This window comes from Dermacentor andersoni, chromosome 3 (genome assembly GCF_023375885.2).
Source record: "Dermacentor andersoni chromosome 3, qqDerAnde1_hic_scaffold, whole genome shotgun sequence".
Lineage (NCBI taxonomy): Eukaryota > Metazoa > Arthropoda > Arachnida > Ixodida > Ixodidae > Dermacentor > Dermacentor andersoni.
This window is the reverse complement of record NC_092816.1, coordinates 14,408,565-14,435,859: the sequence shown is the minus strand read 5'-3', so window position 1 is coordinate 14,435,859 and position 27,295 is coordinate 14,408,565. Positions and strand designations below refer to the sequence as shown.

General features: G+C 48.3%; 1 protein-coding gene across 1 annotated transcript in view; it reads right to left on the bottom strand.

Annotated features, from left to right (window-relative positions):
- Window positions 1-27,295, bottom strand: part of DAT (Sodium-dependent dopamine transporter) — a 106,636-nt gene that overhangs the window by 41,453 nt on the left and 37,888 nt on the right. Inside the window, exon 3 of the mRNA XM_050169735.3 lies at window positions 25,204-25,522. Coding sequence (XP_050025692.1) covers window positions 25,204-25,522 — 319 coding nt within the window. The remainder of the gene's footprint in view (window positions 1-25,203; window positions 25,523-27,295) is intronic.

The following is a 27,295-nucleotide window of genomic DNA, read 5'->3' as shown; positions in this document are numbered from 1 at the left end:
CCTCAGCCAATGTTGCTTACGTATTGAATATTATTACGTGTCAGTGTATATATTATATATAGTTATTTCTTAGCTTCGGTGCAATTACCACCAGACTACCGTATTAAGATAAATAGTAGGATCAGATCTTAAACGATCCACCCTCATGACCACAGCAATGAACCACTACGTGGCTCCAGCATAGGGGTTGTTTTAAACTAGAGAACTAAATGCTACTGACTGCTGGAAGAGGCTTGGGCGTGTTGGTAATTTATCGTAACACAAGCACAGTGCAGCCTATCCACTCTCGACGACTTGATCTTCCAACGCAGCACAAGATGGAAATACCCCGTGTCTCGTCGCCTTTCGGGTGAGAGAAGCGACCACTTCCACCATTATTTTGCCTCGTTTTAAGTGCTGTCCGAGGCCATCAGAACGCCTGTATAGTTTCCCTAGCCAAGTTCACGGCCGCCTGCGCACGCGAGAGTTCCGGAACTACAAGGCCAGAACCGCTTAGAAATCGTTCTATATTGAGTTACCCATCGCGATCAGCTGAACTCATCTATAGCGGATAAATCAAAGAAGTTTTCGGGCATGTAGGGCCATATGGGCTGTACTTGCTGGCGATAAGGTAGACTCGCTACCAACAGGGCTACCTGACCGAGCTATGTTGAATGCTCGGTTGCCATAGTCGAAAGTTCAAATCCTTCTAGACAGACAGACAGACAGACCGACAACGAACTTTATTTAATCCTGAGGAGCTACCGTCAGGACTTCGTAACGGGAGGCCTTTGTAGCCGCTGGCCGCACCCACGTAGAGGACAGAACGCCGTGACGCTCCGCCCTTTCCTGGGCCCTCTGGATAGCCTGGGTTTGATTTTGGAGTACCGTGCTTCTGATGGCCTCCTCCCATTCGGCTTCGCTGGAGAGGAAGTCGTTAGGCAACGGGGGACATCGCCAGAGCATGTGAGCCATAGAACAAAACGTTCCACTGCAGTCGGGACAACTAGGGTCCACATCTGAGTACATCCTGCTGAGGAATCCCCGCGACGGGAAAGATCCCGTCTGCAACATTCTAAGAGTAGCTGACTGACCTCTACTGAGCTTCGGGTGAGGCAGAGGATAAATTCTCCGACCAAGTTGGTAATGTTTAATAATTTCATTAAATGTGAGGAGTGGATCGTTCTGCTGAGTCCCTTCCTGCCCCTCCGGAGCCTCCAGACCGTCGCGGCGCGTGAGTTCTCGCGCACGGTCGTGGGCCAGATCGTTGAGGTTTGGGAAGCCCTCGAGAACGTTCGTCCCCATGTGTGCGGGGAACCACGTGATAATATGAGAACCGGGGCAAGCCCTTTTCTCTAGAATAGAGGCCGCTTCTCGTGCGAGGTTACCCGATTCGAAAGCTCTGATTGCGTCTCTGGAGTCGGTGTAAATGTAGGAACGCTCTGAGTCACACAAGGCCAGCGCAACCGCAATTTGCTCTGCTATACTCTGACCGAGGCCGAGGAGCGAAGCACCCCCTGTCCGTCTAAAACCGACAACGCGAGCACTCTCATGTTCCCGTACTGCGCCGCATCGACAAAGACCGCGGAGTCTCTGTCATCTCTAACTTTCTTCAAGATGGCTCGTGCACGGGCTTTACGTCTGCCCTTGTTGTGCTGTGGATGCACGTTTCGCGGGAAAGGCCTCACCAAGTAGGTCGCCCTCGTTTCTCATGTCAATGTTATGCGCCGGTCCTCCATTATCCTAGAAGCCATGCCAACCTCGTCGAGAATTCGCCTGCCAGCTTCGGTCGACGATAGCCTAACCACCTGGGCAGTAATCTGTGCCTATATGATCTCGTCTATGCTATTGTGCATCCCGAGTTGATCTAGCCTGTCGGAGCTCGCGGCAATAGGCAAGCCTAGCACTTTCTTGATGCTCTTGCGCATGAGGGTATTTAATTTGGTCTTTTCCGTTTTTGTCCATACTAGAGCTGACGCCACATAGTTAATATGACTCATGAGAAACGCGTTGTACATCCGAAGGAGGTTGTCTTCCCCTAACCTCTTCTTTCGGTTGGACACCCTAGCAATTAACCGCAACATATTCTCCGTCTTGGCTGTAACGTGGGTAATTGTTCTGGCATTGCAGCCCCTCGCGTCCATGAGCAGGCCAAGGATCTTAACTGAGTCAACTCTAGAAATTTTCTGCCCATTATTCGCGTATAATACTACGGGTAGCTGGTTGAGGGGTGTCATACCCATAACCCCTTGTCTTGCGTGTATGTAAAGTAACAGCTCCGATTTACTCATAGACAGCTTGAGAGACTCGTGTCCGCGAGGTAAGCCTCCATCTCGTCCAAGGCCGCTTGTAGAGCTTGCTCCATTTCAGCTAGGGAGCCCCCTAAGCACCAGATCGTGATGTCATCTGCGTAAAGTGCGTGACCTGTGCCCTGGAGGCCGCCCAGCCTGTCTGATAGACCCTTCATGACTATATTGAAGAGCAGTGGCGATATATGACTGATTTCTGAGGGGTACCCCGAGCCCCCAATCTGTACACGCTCGACCGAATCTGCCCCACCTGAATAGTAGCAGTTATATTCATGAGAAAGGATCTGACAAAGGCCTGGAATTTGACTCCCAGGCCTATCCCGGCCGTGGCCTGTAGAATGTATCTACTGTGTCGAACGTATCTACTGTGTAACACTGTGTCGAACGCCTTAGTGAGATCCAGGGCGAGAATTCCTCTCACGTCCCAGGTGCCGCTATCAAAGATTTGCTTCCTTAGCATTAGCATAACCTCCTACGTCGATAGGCCAGGCCGAAAACCAACCATATTATGTGGGAAAAGGTAGGTCTCTGCGCTCTATGTACCCGGAAACCCTGTTCAAGATCGCGTGCTCAGCTACCTTGCCTATGCACGAGGTTAGTGATATTGTCCTCATGTTGTCCAAATGAAGGGGTTTTCCTGGTTTAGGGATGAGTGTCACTATAGCCGACCTCCATCCGTCAGGCACATGTCCTGTCTCCCATACCCTGTTGACCTCCTTCCTCCTTAGTTAGTAGTTCCACTGCCTTATCGTCCAGGTTTCGTAATAGCCTGTTAGAAACTTTATCCGGACCCGGAGCCGATCTGCTGTTTGAATTGTAGAGCACCGCCCTGATCTCCGATTCTCTAAAGGGCGCGACCAGTTCCTCTACCGTCGCACACTCGATTTGCGGATAATCACCTTCCTGCGTCGTCCCTATAGGAAGGTATCTATCCGCGATGCCATTCAAAAGTGACTCTTCAGTACCTCCCTCCTGTTTGTGCCGGTGTATGACTTTACTAAGTGTTTGCCATTGATTATGCTTTGTCTGTGCGTCACCCAGGAGGTGCTTGAGGAGGTTTAACTTCCCTCCTGAGCGCATGGACCCGTCTACTGCCGCGCAGACCTCGTCCCATTGTAGCCTATTGAGCTTCGCGCAATATCTCTCGATCTCTCTATTAGGCTCCGCAACCTTCTTTCTCAGCCTGCGATTTAACCTTTGTGTTTTCCAGCTCATCAGAATTGACGATTTCGCCTCCAACAGGTGCGCTAGGTGCGGATCCATTCTTACGACCTCCGCTTCCGTTTGTACTACCTTAGTAGCCCTCTCGACGTCCTCCGTTAGCGATTCGATGGCCTCGCCAAACGAGGAAAATGCGCTCGTTCGCTCCTTCCTAAGTTTCCTGAACTCCTCCTAGTCCGTGACTCGAAATACCCTGGCCGGTCGGGCGTCCACCCTTAAAGTTACCGCTACTATGAAGTGGTCGCTGCCCAGGTTCTCCTGCTTATTGGCCCACGTTACGTTAGTCGGGCGTCCACCCTTAAAGTTACCGCTACTATGAAGTGGTCACTGCCCAGGTTCTCCTGCTTATTGGCCCACGTTACGTTACCTACGTTTCTTATACATGCCAAATCAGGTGTGTCTCGCGCAACTGACGTGCCCAGCCTAGTGGGGAACCCTGGGTCCGTGATTACCGAAAACGCGAGATCATCCAGGGTCCTCGCCAGGTTCTCTCCCTTTGCAGTTCGTCTGACGTAGCCCCATGCATTATGAGGGGCGTTAAAGTCCCCGGCAACTATCAGAGGAGAGTGCTTGGCTATCGACGTCGCCTTCCTAAGCAGGGAGTTAAACGTCTGTCTCTGGTCCGACGGCGGGCTATAGACATTAAGCACAAAGACGCTCTGCTTAAGACGCCCGTGCGGTATAAACTCCACGAAAAGGGCCTCCATATTACCCCGTTCAGATTGGATTGGATGTTCAATAAAGGCTAGATTTTTTTTATCATCGTAGCTAGTCCTCTGCCCCCCTCGTTCCTGACCGACACAGCGTTGAAGCCAGAGAGGGTAGGGTTGTCACATAGTGTCTCCTGTAATAACAAAATCTGCAGTGTTGCACCTCATTCGCCAAAAATTGCCATAGCGGAGCCTTGTGCCTTTGAAAACTAGCGCAGTTCCACTGCCATATTACCAGCTCTTTGTGATCGCCCGCCATGATGCTACATTAACATGCCTTGCTCCACAGCCGGAGCAACCTCGGAGTGATTCACTACCTTGCTTTGCGCCCGGACCTTGGCTTTGGCCTTAATCCCCGCCTTTTTTTCTAGTACCGTCACTCTTTGGACCAAAAGCTTTACGCTTTCCTGATTTTCTCTGCTTATCCTAAGTAGTTCCTCCAACATCTTTCTTTGCTGGACCTCTCCCTCAGACGTTTCCGAGTCGCTCTCGTCTTTAGGAAGGGGGGCGTGTTCGACTACCTGTGGCGCCTGGTCTCTCTCCTCTATTTCAATGGCCTTTAGGTTTCCCTTGGCGGCTTTGAGTCGGCGTACCTCCTCTCTAAGCTTCTTAACCTCCTTAGTAATGCGTCCACGTGCGATCTACTACCATGCTCTGGCGAAGCCGACCGCGTTACCTCCGTGGGTCTCTGTAGCTCCTTCTTCGTCTTCCCTTTGACACGATCCGCCCAGGTAGGCTCCTCCTGGATCCTCACGCTGGACACCGAGCGCCCTCTTGATCTGGAGCGCTGCCTGATTGCACCGCGCTCCCGCGCAGCTGACGTGCGAGAGCGGCTTCTTTCGGTGCTGCGCTCCTGCACAGCTGGCGTGCGCGAGCGGCTCCTGCCGCCCGCCGTGATGACGTCGGTTCCCCGGTTCAGCTGCTCGGCGCGTCGACGCCGCTGCCGCCGTCTTCCTCTGACGATATATGGAACTTGAAATTTGTCCCTACACTCCTTGGCCGCTGTGGGGTGCGGGCCACCGCACAACGTGCATTTAGGATCGCACTGGTGATTTTCCGCCGGCGATCGTTTGCCGCAGGTGCGACACCACTTGCTTCCCGGGTTGGGACACTCGTCAGCCCGGTGTCTCAGTCCTCCGCAACCGTAGCAGACTTCTGTGTGGCGTCGGTAGAGTGTGCAGCGAAATAAACTCGCGTCGAAAAGTATTACCACCGCTGTAGTATTCTTGATCCGCCTGGCCTCCAAAGCGCCCGGATTCCTATGATTAACAATTTTCGCTCTGAGTTGAGCCTCGCTGACTTCCACGTCGACTCCTCTCATGACACCTCTACACGTATTCTCGGGTGGGGCCAGGTACGCCGCCACCCCAAACGTGCCTTCACCGAGCCTGATTTGCTGCACTCGGGCGTACGCGTCCGCGTTTTTCTCGTGAGGAGTACACACGACAAAAATGTTCTGAACTCCATTGGGACACATCGTGTCCTCTTCGATTGTGGCCGGAGCCAAGGATGCCGCCATGGCCAAGGCTTGCTCAAAGCGTATTTTACTGACCTTGTTTACATTCAGGCCGTCGCGTGGTCTGACAATGATGCGAAAAGTGTCCCTCGGCAGTCGAGGCAGCCTCGAAGCAGCGGTGACGCGTCGTATCGCGTCGCGTGGTGCGGTGGTGCGGCCGCCGTCCCTCCGTCTGCCACTTGTATTTCCACCGTCTTGAGCCGAAGAATATTCTTCCCTGCGCCTGCCGGGCCGGCGGCCGTACGCCACCGTCCATCCCGCGTCGCATGCCTCTTCTCGAGTAATATCTTCTCCTTCCACAACGTCCATCCTGGATTCAAAGTCCCACATGCGCGGGAGTCTAAGCCTACCCTCGCCGTGTTTCAAACACTCGCAGAACGGCGACAAGTCCTTCTACCGACGAAAATCCGGTATCGGCAGATTCCTCTTGACGTGCCACGTCGATTAAGGCATAACTCGCGCGGTTTCGTAGGGAGAACCACTCGAGAACATTGATGAAAGCTGGAGCCGATGTCAAAGCGTCCGCACCATTCGACTTCTTATTTTTTTCTCTTTTTTTTTTTTAATCTGACGATGGTAAGATTGAATTTCACCTCCTCCAGTGCCCATCTGCAGGCTTGGAGGGACACCTGACACCGGCAAAAGATGCCGAGAGCGAGTGGGGCTATACTAATCCAGGTACAACCAAATTAGAAAGCCCCACTTAGCTTGAACAAAGACACTCCTTCACCAGAATAGGAATTGGCCTCCCTGGTGCAGTATTCGCCCACTACTTTCCTGATGATTGCTACAATTAACCCATGGCCATCAGTCCCCAGCAGCTGTGGAGCACCTGACCAAGGCGGCAGTTAGACCTGTAACGCAGCAGAGGGTGCTAAGAATCTCCGGGTCCGGACAGGCCGCCGATAGAAACTGACCCTGTCAACCTTTGACAGCCGAACTCTGTCGAGTGAGGCTAACTTAGCAGGACTCTTTGAGGAATTATCAGACATGGTTTGGAATATCATCGGCCTTAGTGAGATTAGAAGAACTGGTAAGGCTTATACATTGTTGAATAACGGCCATGTCCTCTGCTATAGAGGTCTCCCAGATAAGAAGAAATACGGGGTGGGATTCCTATCCATAAGGACATAGCGGGCAACATTGACGAATTCTACAGCATTAGTGAGAGGGTAGCAGTGTCGTAATTAAACTTAATAAGAGGTACAGATTAAAGGTAGTAAAAGCCTACGCTCCGACATCCAGTCACGATGATGAGGAAGTAGATCAGTTTTATGAAGATGTTGTATTAGCGATGAGAAAAGTACAAACTCAGTTTACTGTGGTAACGGGTGACTTCAATTCAAAAGTGGGAAAAAAGCAGGCTGGTGAACAAGCAATTGGCAACTACAGCGTCGATTCTAGGAACGCTAGAGGAGAGATGCTAGTAGAATTCACAGAAAGGAACAAGCTTCGAATAATGAACACCTTTTTCAGGAAGCGTAGCAACAGATAGTGGATCTGGAAAAGCCCTAATAGCGAAACAAGACATGAAATTGATTTCATACTTTGTGCTGATCCCAGCATAGTGCAGGATGTAGAAGTGGTAGGTAGGATAAACTGCAGTGATCATAGGCTAGTGAGGGCTAGGATTTACCTCAATTTGAGAAGAGAAAGAGTAAAATTGGTCAAGAAGAAACAAGTCAACTTCGATGCAGTAAGGGCAAAAGCAGACGAATTCAGGCTGGTACTTGCAAACAAATACGCAGCCTTAGAACAGAGAGATGAAGATGACGTAGAGGTAATGAATGAAACCCTAACTAAGCTGGCTTCAACTGGGAGGCAAGGCACCAAGGCAACCAGTAGACAAGCTTTCCCAAGTAACAAAATTTCCCAAGTAAATCTGTTTATAGCCATAACTTTCTTGATTATGAGTCATGAATTGTGTGATTCTAGAGCTCTGCACACTTTTGATTCGATTATTTATGTAAGCTACGTCTTTTCAGTGATGTTCCGGAGCACCAAACCTATTGTACTACCTATTGTTCATTATAGTCCTGTAAGAGCCTGAGAAAGGCTCACACTGCAGTATTATAAATAAATAAATAAATAAATAAATAAATAAATAAATAAATAAATAAATAAATAAATAAAATACCTTAAAAAGAAACGACAAAAAATGAAAATGTCTAACTCAAGAGATATGACAGAATTCGCATAACTGTCAAAACTGACCAACAAGGCGAAAATAATTTATATTCGAAACTACAACGTGACAAAGACTGAAGAAGCCGTAAAAAATAGACGCAGCCTGAGATCAGTGAGAAGGAAACTTGGCATAGGACAAACCAAGATGTGTGCACTGAAAGATAAGCAGGGTAATATCATCAGCAATCTCGAAGGTATAGTAAAAGCAGCCGAAGAATTCTATACTGACCTGTACAGTACCCAGAGGAGTCAGGATACCTCAATTAGAAACAGTAACGAACAGGATACAGAGACTCCTCCTATAACTTGCGATGAAGTCGAAAGGACCTTGCAAGACATGAAACGAGGAAGAGCGGCAGGAGAAGATAGAATAACAGTCGATTTAATCAAAGGTGGAGGAGACATAATGCTTGGAAAACTGGCGGCTCTATATACGAAATGTCTATCGACTGCAAGGGTCCCAGAAAACTGGAAGAATGCAAACATTATACTAGTCCACAAAAAGGGAGACGTTAAAGAATTGAAAAATTATAGCACCATTAGCTTACTCCCAGTATTATACAAAATTTTCACCAAGATAATCTTTAACAGAACAAGGACAACACTGGATTTTAGCCAACCAAGGGAATAGGCTCGCTTCAGGAAAGAATGCCCTACAATGAATCACATCCATGTCATTAATCAGGTAATCGAGAAATCCGCAGCGTACAATCAGCCTCTCTATATGGCTTTCATAGATTACTAAAAGGCATTTGATTCAGTAGAGATACCAGCAGTCATAGAGGCATTACGTAATTGAGGAGTACAAACCGCTTACGTAAATACCTTGGAAAATATCTACAGAGGTTCCACAGCCACTTTAATTCTCCACAAGAAAAGTAAGAAGATACCTATAAGGAAAGGGGCAGAAAGGGAATTAACCGAGGGGCCCGGTTTTTATTAGTCATATCATAAGCAGCCAATAAACACTGACACCAAGGACAACATAGGGGAAATTGTGTTTTTTAATAAACGAAATAAAGAAACGATAAATTAATGGAAATGAAAGTGGATGAAAAAACAACTTGCTGCAGGTGGGGAACGATCCCACAACCTTCGCATTTGTCGTTTATTACATAATGAGGGTCTCGAATCCGGAAACATTGATGCCTTCAGGTAGCATGTCTGGGTTTATTGACCGGTTGCCTTCACCCAAAAAGATCACGTTCTCGTGACTATTGCGGCTGAAAGGATGTTCCACATCCGCCGCGAAGGTCTGTGAGTGGTGGCGCTGGCTAACACTCCCATGTTTCTACTCGGAAACATAAATACCGAAGAAAGTGGATGGGGAAACGGCGCCGCGGTAGCTCAATTGGTAGAGCGTCGGACGCGAAATGCGAAGGCTGTGGGATCGTTCCCCACGTGCGGCAAGTTGTTTTTTCATTCACTTTCATTTCCATTAATTTGTCGTTTCTTTATTTCGTTTATTAAAAAACACAATTTCCCCTGTGTTGTCCTTGGCGTCAGTGTTGGCTGCTTATGATATGACTATAAAGAAAGGGGTCAGACAAGAAGACACAATCTCTCCAATGTTATTCACTGCGTGCTTGGAAGAAGTATTCAAGCTGTTAAACTGGGAAGGCTTAGGAGTAAGGATCAACGGCGAATATCTCAGCAACCTTCGGTTTGCTGATGACATTGTTCTATTCGGCAACACTGCAGATAACCCGCCGCGATTGCTCAGTGGCTATGGTGTTGGGCTGCTGAGCACGAGGTCGCGGGATCGAATCCCGGCCACGGCGGCCGCATTTCGATGGAGGCGAAATGCGGAAACACCAGTGTACTTAGATTTAGGTGCACGTTAAAGAACCCCAGGTGGTCGAAATTTCCGGAGTCCTCCACTACGGCGTGCCTCATAATCAGAAAGTTAAATTTATTTTAAAACTGCAGGCAAGTTACAACAAATGATTGAGGACGTTAACAGAGAGAGTGTAAAGAGTGGGGTTGAAAATTTATATGCAGAAGACAAAAATAATGATGAATAGATTGGCATGGGAACAAGAGTTCAGGATCGCCAGTCAGCCTCTAGAGTCTGTGAAGGAGTACGTTTATCTAGGTCAATTAATCACAGGGAAACCTGATCATGAGAAGGAAATTCATAGAAGAATAAAAATGGGTTGGATCGCATACGGCAGACATTGTCAGCTCCTGACTGGAAGCTTACCATTATCACTGAAAAGTAAGGTGTACAATCAGTGCATTTTACCGGTGCTGACACATGGGGCAGAGACTTGGAGACTGACAAAGAAGCTGGAGACCAAGTTAAGGACCGCGCAAAGAGCGATGGAACGAAGAATGCTAGGCTTAACGTTAAGAGACAGAAAGAGAGCGGTTGGGATAAGAGAGCAAACGGGTATATCCGATAGTCGAATTGACATTAAGAGAAAAAAATGCAGCTGGGCAGGTCATGTAATACGCAGGTTAGATAACTGTTGGACCGTTACGGTTACAGAATGGGTACCAAAAGAAGGGAAACGCAGTCGAGGACGGCAGAAAACTAGGTAGAGCGATGATATTAGGAAATTCGCGGGCGCTAGTTGGAATCGGTTGGCGCAGGACAGGGGTAATTGGAGATCGCAGGGAGAGGCCTTCGTCCTGCATTGGAGACAAAATAGGTTGTTGTTGTTGTTGTTGTTGTTGTTGTTGTTGTTGTTGTTGTTGTTGTTGTTGATGATGATGATGATGATGATGATGATGATGATGATGATGAAGCACAGCGTAAAAGACGTAGATAATGTATGTGTGTATCTATCTAGTGCGTGTCTTTTCATCTTGATTCGCCGTGGTGGCCTCGCGGCTATGGCGTAGCGCTGCTAAGCACGAGGTCGCGGGATCAAATCGCGGTCACGGCAGCCGCATTTCGATACGGGCAAAAATGCAGAAGCACCCGTGCATTAGGTGCGCTTTAAAGAATCCCAAGTGGTCTAAATGAATCCGGAGTCCCCCCATACAGCGTGTCTCATAATCAAATCGTGGTTTTGGCTCATAAAACACCACAATTAAATAAAAGAGCATACGCGCTTACGAGAGCGCTTACGAAAGGTCGGGCCCAAACTTCTGAGTTTAAAAAAAAATCGCTTCAAGTATATAGCCAACAGTCACGTGATCGCTATGAACGCACCTTCAACCTGCATCGAGACTACATGTCCCGACACTGCTGGTTATAAAGTTACGCTAAGAGACAACGGTCCGCCAAATGAGCGAGAAAAAAAGAACACGACAGACCAACGCTATTTGGACTAAATGACGCAAACGAAGCTTGCTTGAGTTAGCGAGGTTACAGCAATAGCGGATGACACAAACACAGCTTCGTCACCTGTAGCTGTTAGCTGTTTGCGTCACGAGGTCGAAGGCGATGTCTGATGCTTGTCGAGGGAGCTATGCTGGCGAGAGGTGTATGGGCACGGAGAAGTATACGACACATAATTACATAGATTTCTTTACATCCATGTGTCACATACACATAGCTGGGGGATTGGTCAAGAACGGGCAGATACTCAGTGCTCCAAGTTATAGCTGTCTATTCGACGAGAAATGTTACGCACATACGTACGTCAAGCCCCTCCTCCCCCTCGCTCCTCCGAGGGGAAGGCCAAGGAACAGGCTAAGCTTAAACGAGGAGGCGGGAAGCGGGGATACGTCTAGGAGCACAAACGGGCAGAGCGCTGAATGTAAAAGTAGTAAACCATGGCAGCACAAAAGCAGGAAGCCCATGGGAAGACGAAGGAAACGAAAGCCTGCGCGCACCTACGTATACGTGCGGATGGGGAGGGAAGTGCCTAGGCACTTTGGTGACACCAGCCAGATCGCATCCATCTATCATTCCCGCGAAGTTAAGCATTGCGGAGCGGCGAAGTAAATACACGCAGGCGGGTGCATACTTACCGCACGGGTGATGGAGCGATGGGTGGGAGAGAGATTTCACGATGGCCGTGCCGGGAAGGGGCGCCAAAGAGGAAGCGGCGAGAGAAATAGAAAAAAGAGGCGATTTCGTCGCGTACGATGAAACTCCGCCATATACATCAGCAGCGCAAATGCGTCTCGGGTAACGGGCGCCACTCTTGCGCCGGCAGTGCTTCAAGGATTTCCGAATATTACAGCCACACGGAGTGATGACACTGGGCGTGAATCGCGCACAGACTATACCGCGTTTAGTGAGACAAATATCTCAATGAACATGTTTCGAACCTTTCTAAAGATCACAAGCTGACAAAACCACGGTGTTCTATAGAACACTGTGTAGACCTGGTGATGACTTGCTAAAAAAAAAAAACTGTAAAAGTAACGAGTCCATGGTCGAGGATCGCAAACCGCAAATCCACCATGTTGCGCATGCTCCAGACTACTGCACAATCATATCTAACGTAATCAAAGCAAGTGCATCGCTCTGGATACTTGCATGCTTTATCGGCACGCATAACAGATGACGCGATGACACATCGTATACGGATCCGTATTTTGTAATTAGGTATTCTTCGAGGAGCTCGCGTTCCCAAATCGTAGTTTCATTTCACACGCACATCCTTAAAATCGGGAGTACAGGAGTACTCCCGAAAATGAAAGGGTAAACTGCCACCTGCACGGCCGTGGGCAGGCAAGAGCGCCGCATGTACCAAAGGGATGCTGTACACGGCTTTCGCGGCCCGCTTCGTTAGTTTGGCGGTGTGTTTTGCCGTGAAGCTACTGAGCTACTTCCTTCTGGCGATACGGCTACACAAAAGACAAAGCTTGCTGGGTGCTCAAGACCGGATATTGGCATTGTCTTTTCGCCACCTTAAAATTGTGCGAAAATGCATGTAAGTAAAATACGACGGGAACCTTGTAGGTCGTTGTTATTTGTGATTGCCTCGTCTGGTTTATCACTGGCTGAATTGTTCTCTTTTGCACCTTAGCCAGCGGTTACACCACCAATTATTCTTCATTTAGCAAATACAGCTTTTTTTGTGTGATCGTTATCCAGGCAAACATAATAATACATATCTTAACTATAGCTGAAGTTGCGAAATGCCCATGCGAAAGAAAAGAGGCCTCGTTTATTGTGCCCGGTGCATATGTCCAATAAACATGACTTTCGTTACTAAATGCTAACTATACATATACAGAAAGCGATTGATTCACAGCGTATCTCAATCGTAAAGTTAAAGTTCCGTGATGCAGATTCTAAATACACGTAAAACCTGCCCTACCACATTACAAAGAGTGTCGTTTAATATCGATTTTAATATAGTTCTTCGTTATTGCTTTGGCTTATTGCGTCGAACTCAACTTGCTTATCTTGCTCCCCTGTTGATCGGCACGTTCGTTAAGTTGTAGTTTTCGCATATCTGTAAGATTCACGCAAATAAAGAAAAATTCACGCAAACACTTAGTTGGCATACATTTTTTATACAGAAAGATGGTAGATTCAAACGCTTAACTGACACCAAGAACAGCATCGGCTGAAAGCGACCCTATAAAGGTTCGGAAGGATTTCCAAAGGGGATCCAATGCTCCCTGCATATTTGTTTTTATTCATTTATATTCATTATTCACAAGACAATGCTTAAGGCTATCACTGTAGTACTCACTCTCAGTCTGCTCACTGTCTACAATATTTCACCTCGATGGCTTATATGTATCCTGCGTGCAAGAATTTTTAATAAAAACGTTTGCGAAAGCAACCTTCGGTGACGCCGGGAGTGAGAGGCATGTCACCCCATCCGCGACGGCTCTATATACAGCACTGTCAGGACACGTGGTCCGGAGATGAGTGCTTCCCTGCATTCATTCCGGGAATCGAATCTGCGCGTCACCCACACAAAGTGGTGCGAGCCAACCAAATTTACGCCAGTCACTTACGCGTGTAGGGCCTCTGAGACTGCTCCTGTGCGCTATCTTACAGGAAAGTATCCAAACCTGGGTGACCAGGATCGCCACACCTCGCTCATTTTTCATACTCGTAAGGGTGTATCGGCGAGCCAAGGACGTCGGACTGTAGTACATAAAACCACGCCGACCCATTCTTCTCACTCACTGCTATACCTACATATGTAGGTATACATATTCGTCTGTATTAACTTCTCTGTTGCACAGTCCGAGCATTCGTCTGTCGGCCCAACCGTTGTGGCAAGTCCAACAACGAAGCGAATGTACGCTCGTCGAACACCCACATGTTGGACGAGTCATTACGAATTCCACCGAAAGTTACTTTCACCTGAGTGCACATATCCATGCTCCCATAATGCACGCTGAAAACATCTTCATTGAATGCAGGCTTCCGGATTTTACCAGACCGACTTTAAGACCAACATCCACACAAGGCATGCACGGTTTCTACAGATTTTCACCTTGATTCTTTTTTTCTTTGTTTTTTTTGTTCGCCTGTGATGATAATTTGAATGTCATTCGTAGTTTTTTGAAAACTGCTCACTTTCAGGGTGTAATTACATGGCGCCGCAATAATCTTCATGAGTCCCGTTTCCCACGCTGCGCAGCTGCCATTTAATTGCACGGAAAAGCAACCGACGCTGAGATGTACATTGCGGTCCATAAAGGAAAATGCCAGGAGCACGGCGCTAAAGAACGGACATGTAAACATGGCTGATGTCAATCAATGTTTCGTGATATAATTAGGTCCTAAAGTTTACAATTTAAGCTCAAGGTCCATGAATACTTTGTTTAGCGCAAAACGACAGAGACAAGAAAGACGACAGGACAAGGCGCTACTCTCAACTGACATCATTTTATTGCGTCACTCCTTTATAGACCGCTCAAACCAGAGGAACATGCGCAGTGAGCACCATGCGGTGGAGCCACCTATAAAGGAGTGACGCAATAAAATGATGTCAGTTGAGAGTAGCGCCTTGTCCTGTCGTCTTTCTTGTCTCTGTCGTTTTGCGTTAAACAAAGTATTCATGGATTCGCACCAACTAGCCCGCCAACGCATTGTGCTGAAGCTCAAGGTGATTGCCCGAACGAGACAAAACAGGAGAGGACATGCTATCGCTGGAAGTGTTACCAGAAGTACTGACTCTTGGGCGTGTTGGTCACCCATACTCAAGAAAGAATGGCACAAACGAACAGGGACGAGATATTTTAGTATGGATTACGAAAGACGCCCATCAGGCAGTATTTCTAAATCACATCACTAGCTTCTTGGGTTCTTTCCCATGTTTACATTTTGCCATTTTAAGCATGGATTACGAAACACGACCAACAGCCAGTACTTCTAAATCACATCCCTAGCCCCTTGGGCTCTTTCCCGTGTTAAAATTTTGCCATTTTCAGTATGGATTACAAAACACGCCCAACCGGCAGAACTTGTAAATGACACTAGCTCCTTGGGTTCTTTCCCGTGTTTAAATTGTGCAATATTGCGTATAGATTACGAAAGACGCCCAACATCCAGTACTTCTAAATCACATCACTAGCTCCTTTGCTTCTTTCCCGTGTTTACATTTTGCCATATTGAGCATGGATTACGAAACACGACCAGCAGCCCGTACTTCTAAATCACATCACTAGCCCCTTGGGCTCTTTCCCGTGTTTAAATTTTGGAATTTTGAGTATGGATTACGATACACGCCCATCGGTCATTATTTCGAAATCACATCACTAGCTCCTCCAGCACTTTATCTTGTTTAAATGGTGCAATTTTGAGTATAAGTTACGAAACACGCCCGACAGTCAGTATTTCTAAATCCCATCACTAGCTCCTTGGGTTCTTTCCTGCGTTTACATTTCGCCATTTTGAGCATGGATTACGAAACACGCCCGACAGTCAGTATTTCTAAATCCCATCACTAGCTCCTTGGGCTCGTTGCCGTGCTTACATTTTCTGCGCTCGCCTGTGTTTTACAGCGGAGCTGTTATACGCTAGGTTCTGCCGATATGTGTGCGTAGGAAAAAAGGATTGCGGCCACCCCACAGCTAAAAGAGCTAAAGAAGCAAAAGTGTATTGCCGGGTATGATCCAGCTGCGTTTAATAGCGAGAAGTGTCAGCACGTATTGTTATAAAAACTATCGTAATAAGTAACGTAAAACCAGAACAGACACTGTTTAGTATGGATAGTGGTTCGATGTCACGGGCTCTATGGGCAAACCACGTAACCTTATCTCAGTTCCCTTCCAGCCGTGCAATCCGCGTGCGGTGAGGAATGCGGAAGAACAGCGCGCCTATATGAAGAGCACCGTCGTGAACAGAAGCGGGAATGCGCGCGGCGACGGCGGGCGGAGATCGTGCCGCAAACGCCAAGCGTGTGTGCCCTCGGTTTGTTCACCCTTACCGACTCCACTGCCATCGTATAATTGTAGGTGACTTCAACATAGACGTGTCTCGGACAGACGGAAAGGGGTTCGTGGCGTTTCTCTTGGAAAGGTTCGGCATTCACGGTTACACAAACATCAGTGTGTCCATGACGCGTCATCGGTCGTGTATACCTCACATTGGCCAAGGGGCTTTTCACTGTCGCCGCAGAGCCACTGGCCGTATATCATAGCGATCATGCAGCGATAGTCACCTTGGTGAACAAATAATAAATCCAAAAAAGCAAACAAAAGAAGGCTAAAAATAAGAAAAATATCATTGAGTATGCAATTTAATGAAACAATAAAAAATCTTAAAAGACGGAATTCATTTTGGTATGTGTCTTTTATTTTCAATCAATATATTTGTTACGAACATATTTATCGCCATATTGTCGTGGTTCAACGCGAGCATGACACAACAACACGTTGAGCAAGACGGCAGAATATCCTGTTGAAAACCCACCAGAAGAAAGGCGTCTTCTTCATTTTTCCATTCCCCCAGTCCCATTACACGGAGTCCGTTAAAGCACGTATCGTCGTCTACACGTCTACATAGAGCACGCGGCAATATATACAGATCCGCTGGTCATCTATTTGCACAGAGTGGAATGGCTCTGAATTTTTTTTCTATCGAGTCCCCGTTCGCTTGCGCCATTTTTCATTAAGTGTTCCTAAAAGCCTACACCGTAAACCTACGCGTCAACCCGTTGGTCAGTGTCTCGAACGTTAACCGTCACCAACGTTACTAGAACCCACCACGGAGTTAGATTCTAGTTCACTGTAACGCGGAGTGTCAAGCGGCCGCGGCGAGCAAGTAGAAGACGTGGCGTCGACGCGCGTATGTTTAGATTCTGCAGCGTTCTCCCGGCACTGATCTCACGAGCATCCTACCAGTCACGAGGTCTCACCGGTTAGCACCCGTTCGTTGCAAGCAGTGCAAAATATTACGTGTCGGGCACGACCCCATTGGGCATTATACCATGAAATTGTGGGAAGTACACACATACACAGAAAAATTACCGTGCACCAGATGATCCTGATTTCCACGGCGGATGTTGAAGGCCAGCTAGGTCATTCGAAATGGCACTACAGGGCGTGTTTCTTCCTCGTTGCAGTCTTGCATTCTATATCACCCATTTATGTAAACAAAATAAAAAAATCCCCGCGTACCTAATGCCGAGACAGGTCCACAATGTGGTTGGCTAAGGCGTCGCTTGGCCGTGCCTTGCCGTCGCCATTTCCCCCTGCTCTCTCTTGGAACCGAAGTGGTTGCCGACTGGGACGCCACCACCGCCATTCGGCAAGCCTGCTTTTACTTTTGAATAAAGCCAGTCGACTCCCCGTTCTCAACCTGCCAAAACGTGTATTCGCTAAACCGAGCTCCCAACAAGTGGTCACCGAGGACATGTACGGTTTTGTTTTTTCGAACACTATATCCATGAACGACGCTGCTCATACTCCTGCTGACAGAAACGATGTCACGATTACGTCTTCTGTCATCGCCGCAGAGCTTCAGCTTCCCAGCTTTTTGCCCAAGAATCCCCGAGTTTGGTTTATGCAAGTAGAGGCCCGTTTTCAACTACGGCGCTTCCAAAGATGGGTGTTTGCGATCGCCGACGTCAGCTTTGCCATACTAGGAGTGGACTCCCTCAGCCATTACAACCTAGATGTGAGTGCTCGCGATTGGCGCCTAAAGGATAACGTCAAATCCGTCGATGTACTTTGCCTGCAGTCTAATCTCGCCTCATCTGGCATCCGTACGCTTCGGCCGGTCTCAACGTAAGGTAAGATACTTCTAAGTACCCGCAACTCACGAAGCCCCGAAACGATGTGCTGCCCGTGAAACACAAGGTGACGCATCACATCACCACCGCCGGCCCACCTGTCGCCACCCGGCCACGAAGGCTCGCTGAACGGAGGTTGGAAGTCACCCGCCCTGAGTTCGAACACATGTTTCAGCTCGGCGTTATTCGTCCTTCCTCCAGCAAGCGGTCTTCGCCTCTCTATATGGTGCCAAAGAAGGACAGTGCCGACTGGCGGCCTTGTGGTGATCACCGAGCTCTGAATGCCGTCACTACTCCGGATCAATATCCCCTTCTCCACAGACATGACTTCGGCGCCCGTCTCGCGCAGGAACACAAATATACAGCAAGATCGATTTTATGAGTGCGTAGCAGCAAACTCCTGTCGAATCCAGCGACACTCCGAAGACAGCAATCACTACTCAACTTGGCCTTTCTGAGTTTGTCCGTATTCCTTACAGTTGGAAGAATGCGGCACACACTTTTCAAAGGTTCATGGACGAGGTTACGCGCGGACTCCCGTTCATTCTCGTCTACCTTGACGACATTCTCGTTGCGAGTCTCACAGACAAAGAGCACAAAGAGCACCTTCGCCTCCCATTTGAGCGACTGGATGAACACGGCCTGGTCCTAAAGACCCAGATATGCATTTTCGGAGTTCAAGTGCCGGGTTTTCTCGTCCATTGCATTTCACCCCAAGGCATCAAGCCACTGGATTCACGGGTGCGAGTAATCGAGGACTTCCCCTCTCCAACCTCCTTCTGAAAGTTGTGCGAGTTTCTGAGGCTCACAAATTTTCACAGGCACTTCATACCATCCTGTGCGCAAGTTCTTCAGCCATTTACCGATCTGCAGCGTCACGACTTGGAAAAAAAAAACGCCTGCCTTCCACTGGTCCTCGGAGTACGAACACTCCTTCCACGAAGCCAAATCGCGGTTGGCGACTGCAGTGTTGCTGATTCATCCGTTGCCCGACGGGCCCACTCGCCATATGGTAGACACGTCGACCGCGGCAGTGGGTGCAGTACTGCAGCAGCACGATGGCATAGACATGGAAGCAGCTGGGCTCTTGCTCAAAGCGCCTCAAACCTATACAGAAGCTCGCTACAGTACCTTCGGGAGGGAGATGTTGGCCATCTATTGCGCTGTCAAGCATTTCCGCTTTTTTTAAAGGCTGTAGCTTTCACATTCCGACCAACCACAAGCCGTTAACCTTCGTTTTCAACAACAGTTCCTCATACTCGGAACGTGAGCTTCGGGCGCAAGGGGGCTTAAGATTCATTATTATTGTTGTTGTGGTTGTCGTCGTCGTCGTCGTCGTCGTCGTCGTTGTTGTTGTTGTTGTTTCGGTATGAAAGACGCAAATGATTAAAATCGAGAGTCGGGACCTATAACGCTAAAAACATTTAGAGGCTGGACTCGGAAGCTGGTCAACGCCATCTAGCGCTGACGTGAGAGGCATTTATCCGCGTGCCATCGCAAGTGCCTGAAGGGGAGAGCAACTGATGCCAGCTGATCGAGCTGCACGGTGATTGGTGATACCGCTTTGATTGGCGCGAACTGCACCGCATACCGGTGGCGCTGATCGCCGTAAAAGAGAAACGCCGCAGTGAGGCACGCAACAGCGGCCAGGCAGTGGTGCACTGCGTTGACAGACCTGGGCCAGCCCATGGCCAGAGTCGGAGCCAAAGCCAAGGCCAGAGAAAGGGTCCGTGTGCGCGGGTACAGCGTAGCCCGCCGAGCGGCTGCATTTGGGACCAGTCAAGTGTGACACCGGAAAGCCGGCCGCCCGTGGTCCCCGCGGCTGTCTCGACGGTTACCGATGGTCCGCGAATATGGCGTCCTTCCCGCTCTCCGAAGTTCGGTGCACTACGGAGGGATTACCGAGCTCCACTGGAACCATCTGACTGGCTTCGATCCGCCGTCCGCCACCCCGTAGCCTCGCCGGCAACTCGTTGATTTCGATCGCAAAGTTCCACACCACACCCTCTCCCTCTAAAGAATATCGGGGCACCGACTGTCGCAATACGAAAGTCCTTATCCTTTGGATATACTGCATTGACGTCGACAAACGAATACGTTGTCTGCGACTGCGTTGATTGTTGACATTATCGATAGGTATAGGCGATATATCCACTGCCCTTTAAAACATTTGGGACTACCACTCTCACTACGCGTCCCCCCCCCCCCACTCTCTCTCTGGCACACTCGGGATAATACACTTCGCGTTCTTTGCAAGGCGGATACCGCTCCCGCCTCTTTGGTCGCCCTCACTTTCGCCACTGCGTTCTATTTTTTTCCCGTCAGAACGCGACGAGGTACCGCGCGGCTGCCGGCCGCCAAGGTCCAACGGCGCTGCGCGCAACTGCCGGGCGATTCTCCGTGGCGAGCGGTCGCGGTGCCCTCGGGGTGCGCGCCTTTATGGACGGCGTGCTTCGTTGCGCCTCGATACGCGGCCACAGGTGGGCGGACGCGCGCGATCATCGGGTCGGGCTGCCGCGAGCACGCGGCCATCACTCGCCGAGACCGCTGGGCGTGGATATATGGGCGCGCGAGGAGCTCTCTCCAGTGTTGCGTGCAGGAGGTGCGCTACATACGATGCACGCAGCCGCGCGCCCCGCGAACTCGATATTTTTTTTTTTCTAAGGCTAATAAAGGCGCACACAAAATATCTGTCGATTAAAAAAGAAGAAGAAAGAGAGACCTTCAAACACGAAGGAGGTGCCATAAGCAGGTTGTACCACGTAACTTGAGTCAAACATTAAACAAATATGCAAATGCCACGTAGCTGGACAGAACCAAGATAATGTTGTTTGCCGTCGCTTGTAGATACTCAGATTAGTTTTCATTTCGCCTGATTAAATAATCAGTCTTAATTAATTAACCAGCTTCTGAAATATTATAATTAGTTTAAAGGTGTCAATGAGAAAATCGTAGAGCGACACGAAAAACTCCATAAGTCCATAAACTCTCAAGCACGCGTATTGGCGACGACGACGAAGTGTATATGGTGTCAACAAGCAAAAACAATAATAATAATAATAATAATAATAATTAATAATAAAACTAGAAAAGAGCAGTTCCGTTCGAAGTACATTTCCATCGCAGATATGATGATAATGATTGTGACGACGACGATGGCGTTTATTTCCTTCAAAACACGGCCCGAGTACTGTTCAATTGCTGGCTACGTTACTGTCTTCTTTTGTTATTATTATTATTTTTTGCACCGTTTCACTTCGTTCCTCAGGAGACACTTTTGCATCTAGCAAAACCATGGACATGGTTTTGTAAATAATGCGGTGCACCACATTTTCGCATTTTTCTTCCTGCTTAGGTTTTTCACTGCCGCGGTCTTCGTTGCATAGAAAGCGATCTTCGCACACGAGTTGAGGAATGCAAAGCTGAGTAATTTTTCTTCTTTTTATTTTTTAATACAGATGCTTGGTTGAAGAATGTTTATATTTGTAATCACTGCCGCCAGTTTCGTTATGTAACATACAAAGACATGATAATTATTTGTGTCGCGCGACACGTCATGTCTAGGTTACCCAGATGCATATAAAAACACACACTATATATACAAATGTCATCAAAAAGAAAAAAGAAAACTTGTGTAAACAATCGCGAGCGTCTATAGCAATTGCGCAAATCACTCGGGAAAGCGTTCTTTCCTACGCTGCGCACATTGTCGGCCGAGGGGTCTCAGAGTGCTCGTTGATCGTGCAGCTCCTCCGCAATGGATCGGTTACGCGCAAACAACATTAGCCATTCGTTTGTTCTGGCATTTACATATATACAAGAAATGGGGAAAATTTGTGAAATTATCTACCGACATTCTTACCCGCGGGAAACAAGTTCGAACTTCGCGTTCAAGGTGTGAACTTATTAGCTTCTTTGCTTGCTTGTTTGTTTGTTTGTTTGTTTGTTTGTTTGTTTGTTTGTTTGTTTGTTTGTTTGTTTGTTTGTAAAGTACGTCTCGTGCCAATAAACATTACGCTACACCTGAGTGCTGTAAAATGAGTTCTTGTAAGGTGTCTGAAAAGAGGTCCGTTCAGCTGGATTTATTGCCAAAGAATGCCGTTCCTAGAGTCAATCGGTTGTTGTCGAGCCTCAAACATCGCATGGACTCAATACGAAGATATAAAATTAATTAATCAATCAATCGATTAATTAATTAATCATTTTGTTGTAATGATTAATTCGTCTAAGCTGAAAGCGCGTAAGACAAGCAATAGGGGAGAAGAAAAAGAAATGGGGAGGGGGCACGAATTGGACGACTTAAAGAAAGTAAATAAATAATAAAAGTATAATAAGTGAAACGAAACACGCGAATAAGAAAGCTGGAAAAGAAATAATAATGCGTCGTTCAATAATTAGACCAGATTAACACATAGTTAGATTTAGAGGAAAGGGAAGCTTGATTGAACACGGTATGTTTGGTATATAAGCTGCGCCAAGCGCACAAGCAAATACCCACACGTTGTAGATATGTGTGCATATAATCGAAGATATTGCGATGTAAGCGCTATTGCGTGTATACATGAGAACCACTGAGAACGTACTGGGTCAACGCATGCGTCAGACGCGTGTGCGAGATTCGCACGATTATTTTGTTTGCGTGCTCACTTCCTTTCGCTCCCCCTGCGCAAGGGCTGCACGTCGTGCTTCCACTTCAGGGTTCTCGCTCACCCGCGAGCACCGTAACCGCGGCTCGCGCCTGGCTGTGTGGCCAGGCGGACACTGTCTTCTACGGTGTAACAAATGAGTGCCAGCTCCTGCCAAATTAAGCACCTTTCGTGGACTCACGAATGTGCCCTGAACCCCGGAGAGGACAGGCAGTCAAAAGGAATCGTGTCGACTCACTGGGCCGATTCGGGACATGACGCCCCGCAGTTAAATCTTCACGCTTGCTCCTGTTTCCTACAAAGTTCTTGGCGCACGCTCCCGGACTTTCCTGATCGTGGTTGCTTAGTGTGATGCTATCGTGTCGAATAGCTCACGCTTAAAAAATAAATATTGAATTACGTGCCCGACGGTGGGATAGAAACTATGAGCCCCCAGCACAGAAGCCCGATGTTCCAACCGTAAGGCTAGAACCGCGCGTGTACTTCGATCGTGCCGATGCCGACTAGCTCTTCGAGATGATCGCCGCGTGTTTCACACTGCGTATGGCACGAGGTGCACGTGAGCGCGCGCGCCAGTTGCCTTTATGCCAAAGACGCGACAATTAAACCGGCAAATTTATAGCGTTTGATTAATCGCTTCACGACTTCGCACGGATTCCACGATGCATGTGTGTATGTAGAGACGAGGAGGATGACCATTCGAATATTGTGCTCTCAGTTTATGTATGTATGTATGTATGTATGTATGTATGTATGTATGTATGTATGTATGTATGTATGTATGTATGTATGTATGTATGTATGTATGTATGTATGTATGTATGTATGTATGTATGTATGTATGTATGTATGTATGCATGTATGTATGTATGTATGTATGTATGTATGTATGCATGCATGCATGCATGCATGCATGCATGTATGTATGTATGTATGTATGTATGTATGTATGTATGTATGTATGTATGTATGTATGTATGTATGTACTACTCGCGCGCGTGGATGCGTAGATGTATGTACGGATGTGTGCACACGTGTATGCGTCATTTCATATACTATACATGTCAACAAATGTAACATAGTATGTGGCCATAGATGTCTACCTTTTCTCCATCGAGCCGTCTGTAACATTCCTAGAGGAGTTCCATAGAGCAAGATTAAATAGCGCGAAAAGATGAAGACAAAGAACACTTGCACACATGACCAGCGCTGTACTATACGTATCTACCCTACAGTGTGTCGAACCACCTTGCCGAAACAAAAGAACTCTTCCCTCCTGTAGTGCATACAGTATATAAGCTTCTCTGTACCAGGCGAATGCAGATGCTGTAGCAACACACACACACACACACACACACACACATCGAATCCTCTCCTTCCGCGTTACGCAAGGTGCGTATCGTCTGTCCGCCTGGACACGCCTCTCTCCATGGCAATGAATGCGCTCATGCGCTCGCCCAAGGTCTGACCGGCAGGGCACCGTCGGAAGAGCTGCCCGACCCAGATGACGCAATAAGAAAACCCGCACACTAGACCGCGACGTTCGAATACTGCCAACAGGGCCGCCATATCTATATCCATCCTCATCCTGCTCTTAATAGGGCAGATGCCGCTGCCTGACGACAACTGCAGACCAATTCCTTTCCTTGTCGTGTACATGCTACACCTCTTTCATCCCAGCCCTTCCTAATGTCCTTACTGTGGTACCAAACCCACGCTATACCACTCTACATGGCAATGCCCTAATCCTTCAGGTCTTCCACCCAAGTCTGCGCTGCTCAGCTCAAGCCGGCAGGGGCAGCAACGGCTGATTCAGCGGGCACGCGTAGCCCTGGACTGAGGGCCCCACTCATCGAGCAAGAATTTCTTACTAGCTTTTCTTTAAAATAAATCTTTATTCTCTCTCTCCATACGAAATCGCAATGATCTTTCTTATTAAAAACGCCATCATGCAATAGAATTGTACACGGTCGTCGGATGCAGATTCCAGAGAAGCCACACCATACGTCAAACGCCACATGACGTGTACTCGCAGGACCTATAAGATCTACAGCTGAGCTGCAAAATCTCGTATTAGCGTTGCTTTAATCTCATTGTGTGGCAGCGGCAGTTCATGTGGTATAAAGACGATCTTGTGATAAATGTTCTGCATGTAGTTCGCATTATAGCTCAAAATGTCTGTGAAAAACAGCCAACACGCGCCATCATGGCTCAATTCCTATGACGTCCAGATGCTGCGCACGATGTCACTGGTTTTATTTGCGCCCGCGTTCCGATGAAGGCGAAAACGCTCGCTCGCTCGCTCGATCAATCAATCAATCAATCAATCAATCAATCAATCAATCAATCAATCAATCAATCAATCAATCAATCAATCAATCAATCAATCAATCAATCAATCAATCAATCAAATTCGTTTCCAACATCAATATCTACAAGACAATCAAGTTTTGGCTATGGACAAAAGGCCTCGTGAGTTGGCTTAAAGTGCGTCCACTGACCATGGCGCCAAGCAATCAGACTCACGTGAAGTACTCCTCGGCCGGCGTTGTGTAGTTGGCCCTGACGTCAATGGCGAGCGCCTTGTCCGAGTCGTCGGTGGCGTTTGTGTCGCGGCCGTCGACGCCGTCGTCTAGGGCCGAAGAGCTCTCGTTGGCGGGCAGCCTGAGCAGCCGCTGGCCGTAGGCCAGCTCGAGGCAGTTCTCCGTGTTCCACGAGTTGTTGCAGTTGGTCCACGGCAGCTCAGTGGTGAACGACGCCACCAGGTAGTAGAGCGCCCAGGCGATGATCACGTTGTAGTAGAAGTCCACGTAGAAGGCAATCATCACCACCGTGTAACCCACGCCTGCACTCCGGAAACATGCGCCGGGAGAAATGTGCGCAACTTAGAACTCATTCCTGCGCGTGAACCGCATTACTTTCTTGGTGACGCTGTCGAGGTGTTGTGCCAGTCGCGTGCTCCGCTCGAACGCGGCTGCATACTCCGAGCGCATAGCCTCCGGATGTACGCACATTTTTGTATAACTTCCCGAGACAGAGGGCAATCGGTGCCAGACTCGCCGTTTTCGTTACGGTCACGTGTTTGTTACTAAAAAAGGCAAACACGGCGTAACGGACTTGGAACATGGCGCAGCAAACGGTAACAGAGTGAGAAACGAACTTGGCTGGGCCTTTTCATGCAATTTCGATGTTCCGGCTGCTACACCAGGCAACCGCAACCGAGAGGAACTTCGCGTCGCTGTGTGATTACAAAATTACATTCTACCGCCGGCAACCCTATTCTTTCTCTTCCCCGATTGAACTGCGAGCGAATAAGAAACCTCCGACCTGCGCACGAACAGATACGTCAAACAATGCTAAAGAGAAAGCCTGCACTTGTTCGCACCTTCGGCACGGACTATGGAGTGCACCACCCGTCCGAGACGATAGCCGATTGCTACCAGCGGTGTAGGTACAGAATATTACCATCCAACTCCTATAAGGTTAAAGCCAGAGAAAACCCAGGGAATACAAAATAATAATAATAATGCGAAGCTGGGACACAGAGAGTTTGCGCAACAGCGCTCCTTGAGAAGCCCGTCATAAGGATTACGCCCCTATTGTGAGACCGAGCTATCGATAAAAACGGCAAGTGGGCTCGGCGAAGAAGAGAGGAGAAGGAAGAGCAAATAATGGACCCCAGAAGGCAAGTCACTCTGGTCTCTTGGTCTATTATTCGTTGGATCGGCAAGAAGAAAGACGGCTGAGAGGGATTTTAAAGAGCAAGGAGCAATTCCTGGGAGAACGCGGAGAGTTCTCTCGGGGGGGGGGGATCATTATCAACCAACAGCGGCAACAAGGAGGCCATCGCGAACGGAGCTATACACTCGAAGGTGCGGCAAGGGCGAAGATCTTGCGACGCTGCACCTTACGATGGCCGACGGATTATGGGCGGCAGAGGATCGCCGGAAATTCATTTTCTGCTGCCTCGGAGAAGCCCGCGTTAGTGACGCCTCGAGGATCCCTGTGTTTCCCCTGCTCCCGTCGCGGGAGGCACAAGCAGCCGTGGCGAACTGGCTCCTCCTGGCGCGCGGCAGCGCCATCTTGTTACGCTTTTACTCGAGCGATGCTTTGCGAGGGCGGATGCTACTATTTACAGGATTGCACAGATGAAGCAACGGCGCGGCGCGACGGAGTTGCCTTCAGACTGGTTTCCTGGAAACGCCGGGTTCTATAGGCATTGTCATAGAAACATGACAAACATGGTATTGTCGCAGACAATGAACAAAAGAAGTACAGCTGTCAAGACTGCTGGCGTAAAAAAAATTAATACTCGGCGAAGCGTTAGAATCTCCAATTGCGAAAAATTGGCGCAAAATTCAGAGCGTACCACACAAAAAATAGAAAATAAAAAAAATTAAATTATGGGGTTTTACGTGCCAAAACCACTTTCTGATTATGAGGCACGCCGTAGTGGAGGACTCCGGAAATTTCGACCACCTGGGGTTCTTTAACGTGCACCTAAATCTACGTACACGGGTGTTTTCGCATTTCGCCCCCATCGAAATGCGGCCGCCGTGGCCGGGATTCGATCCCGCGACCTCGTGCTCAGCAGCCCAACACCATAGCCACTGAGCAA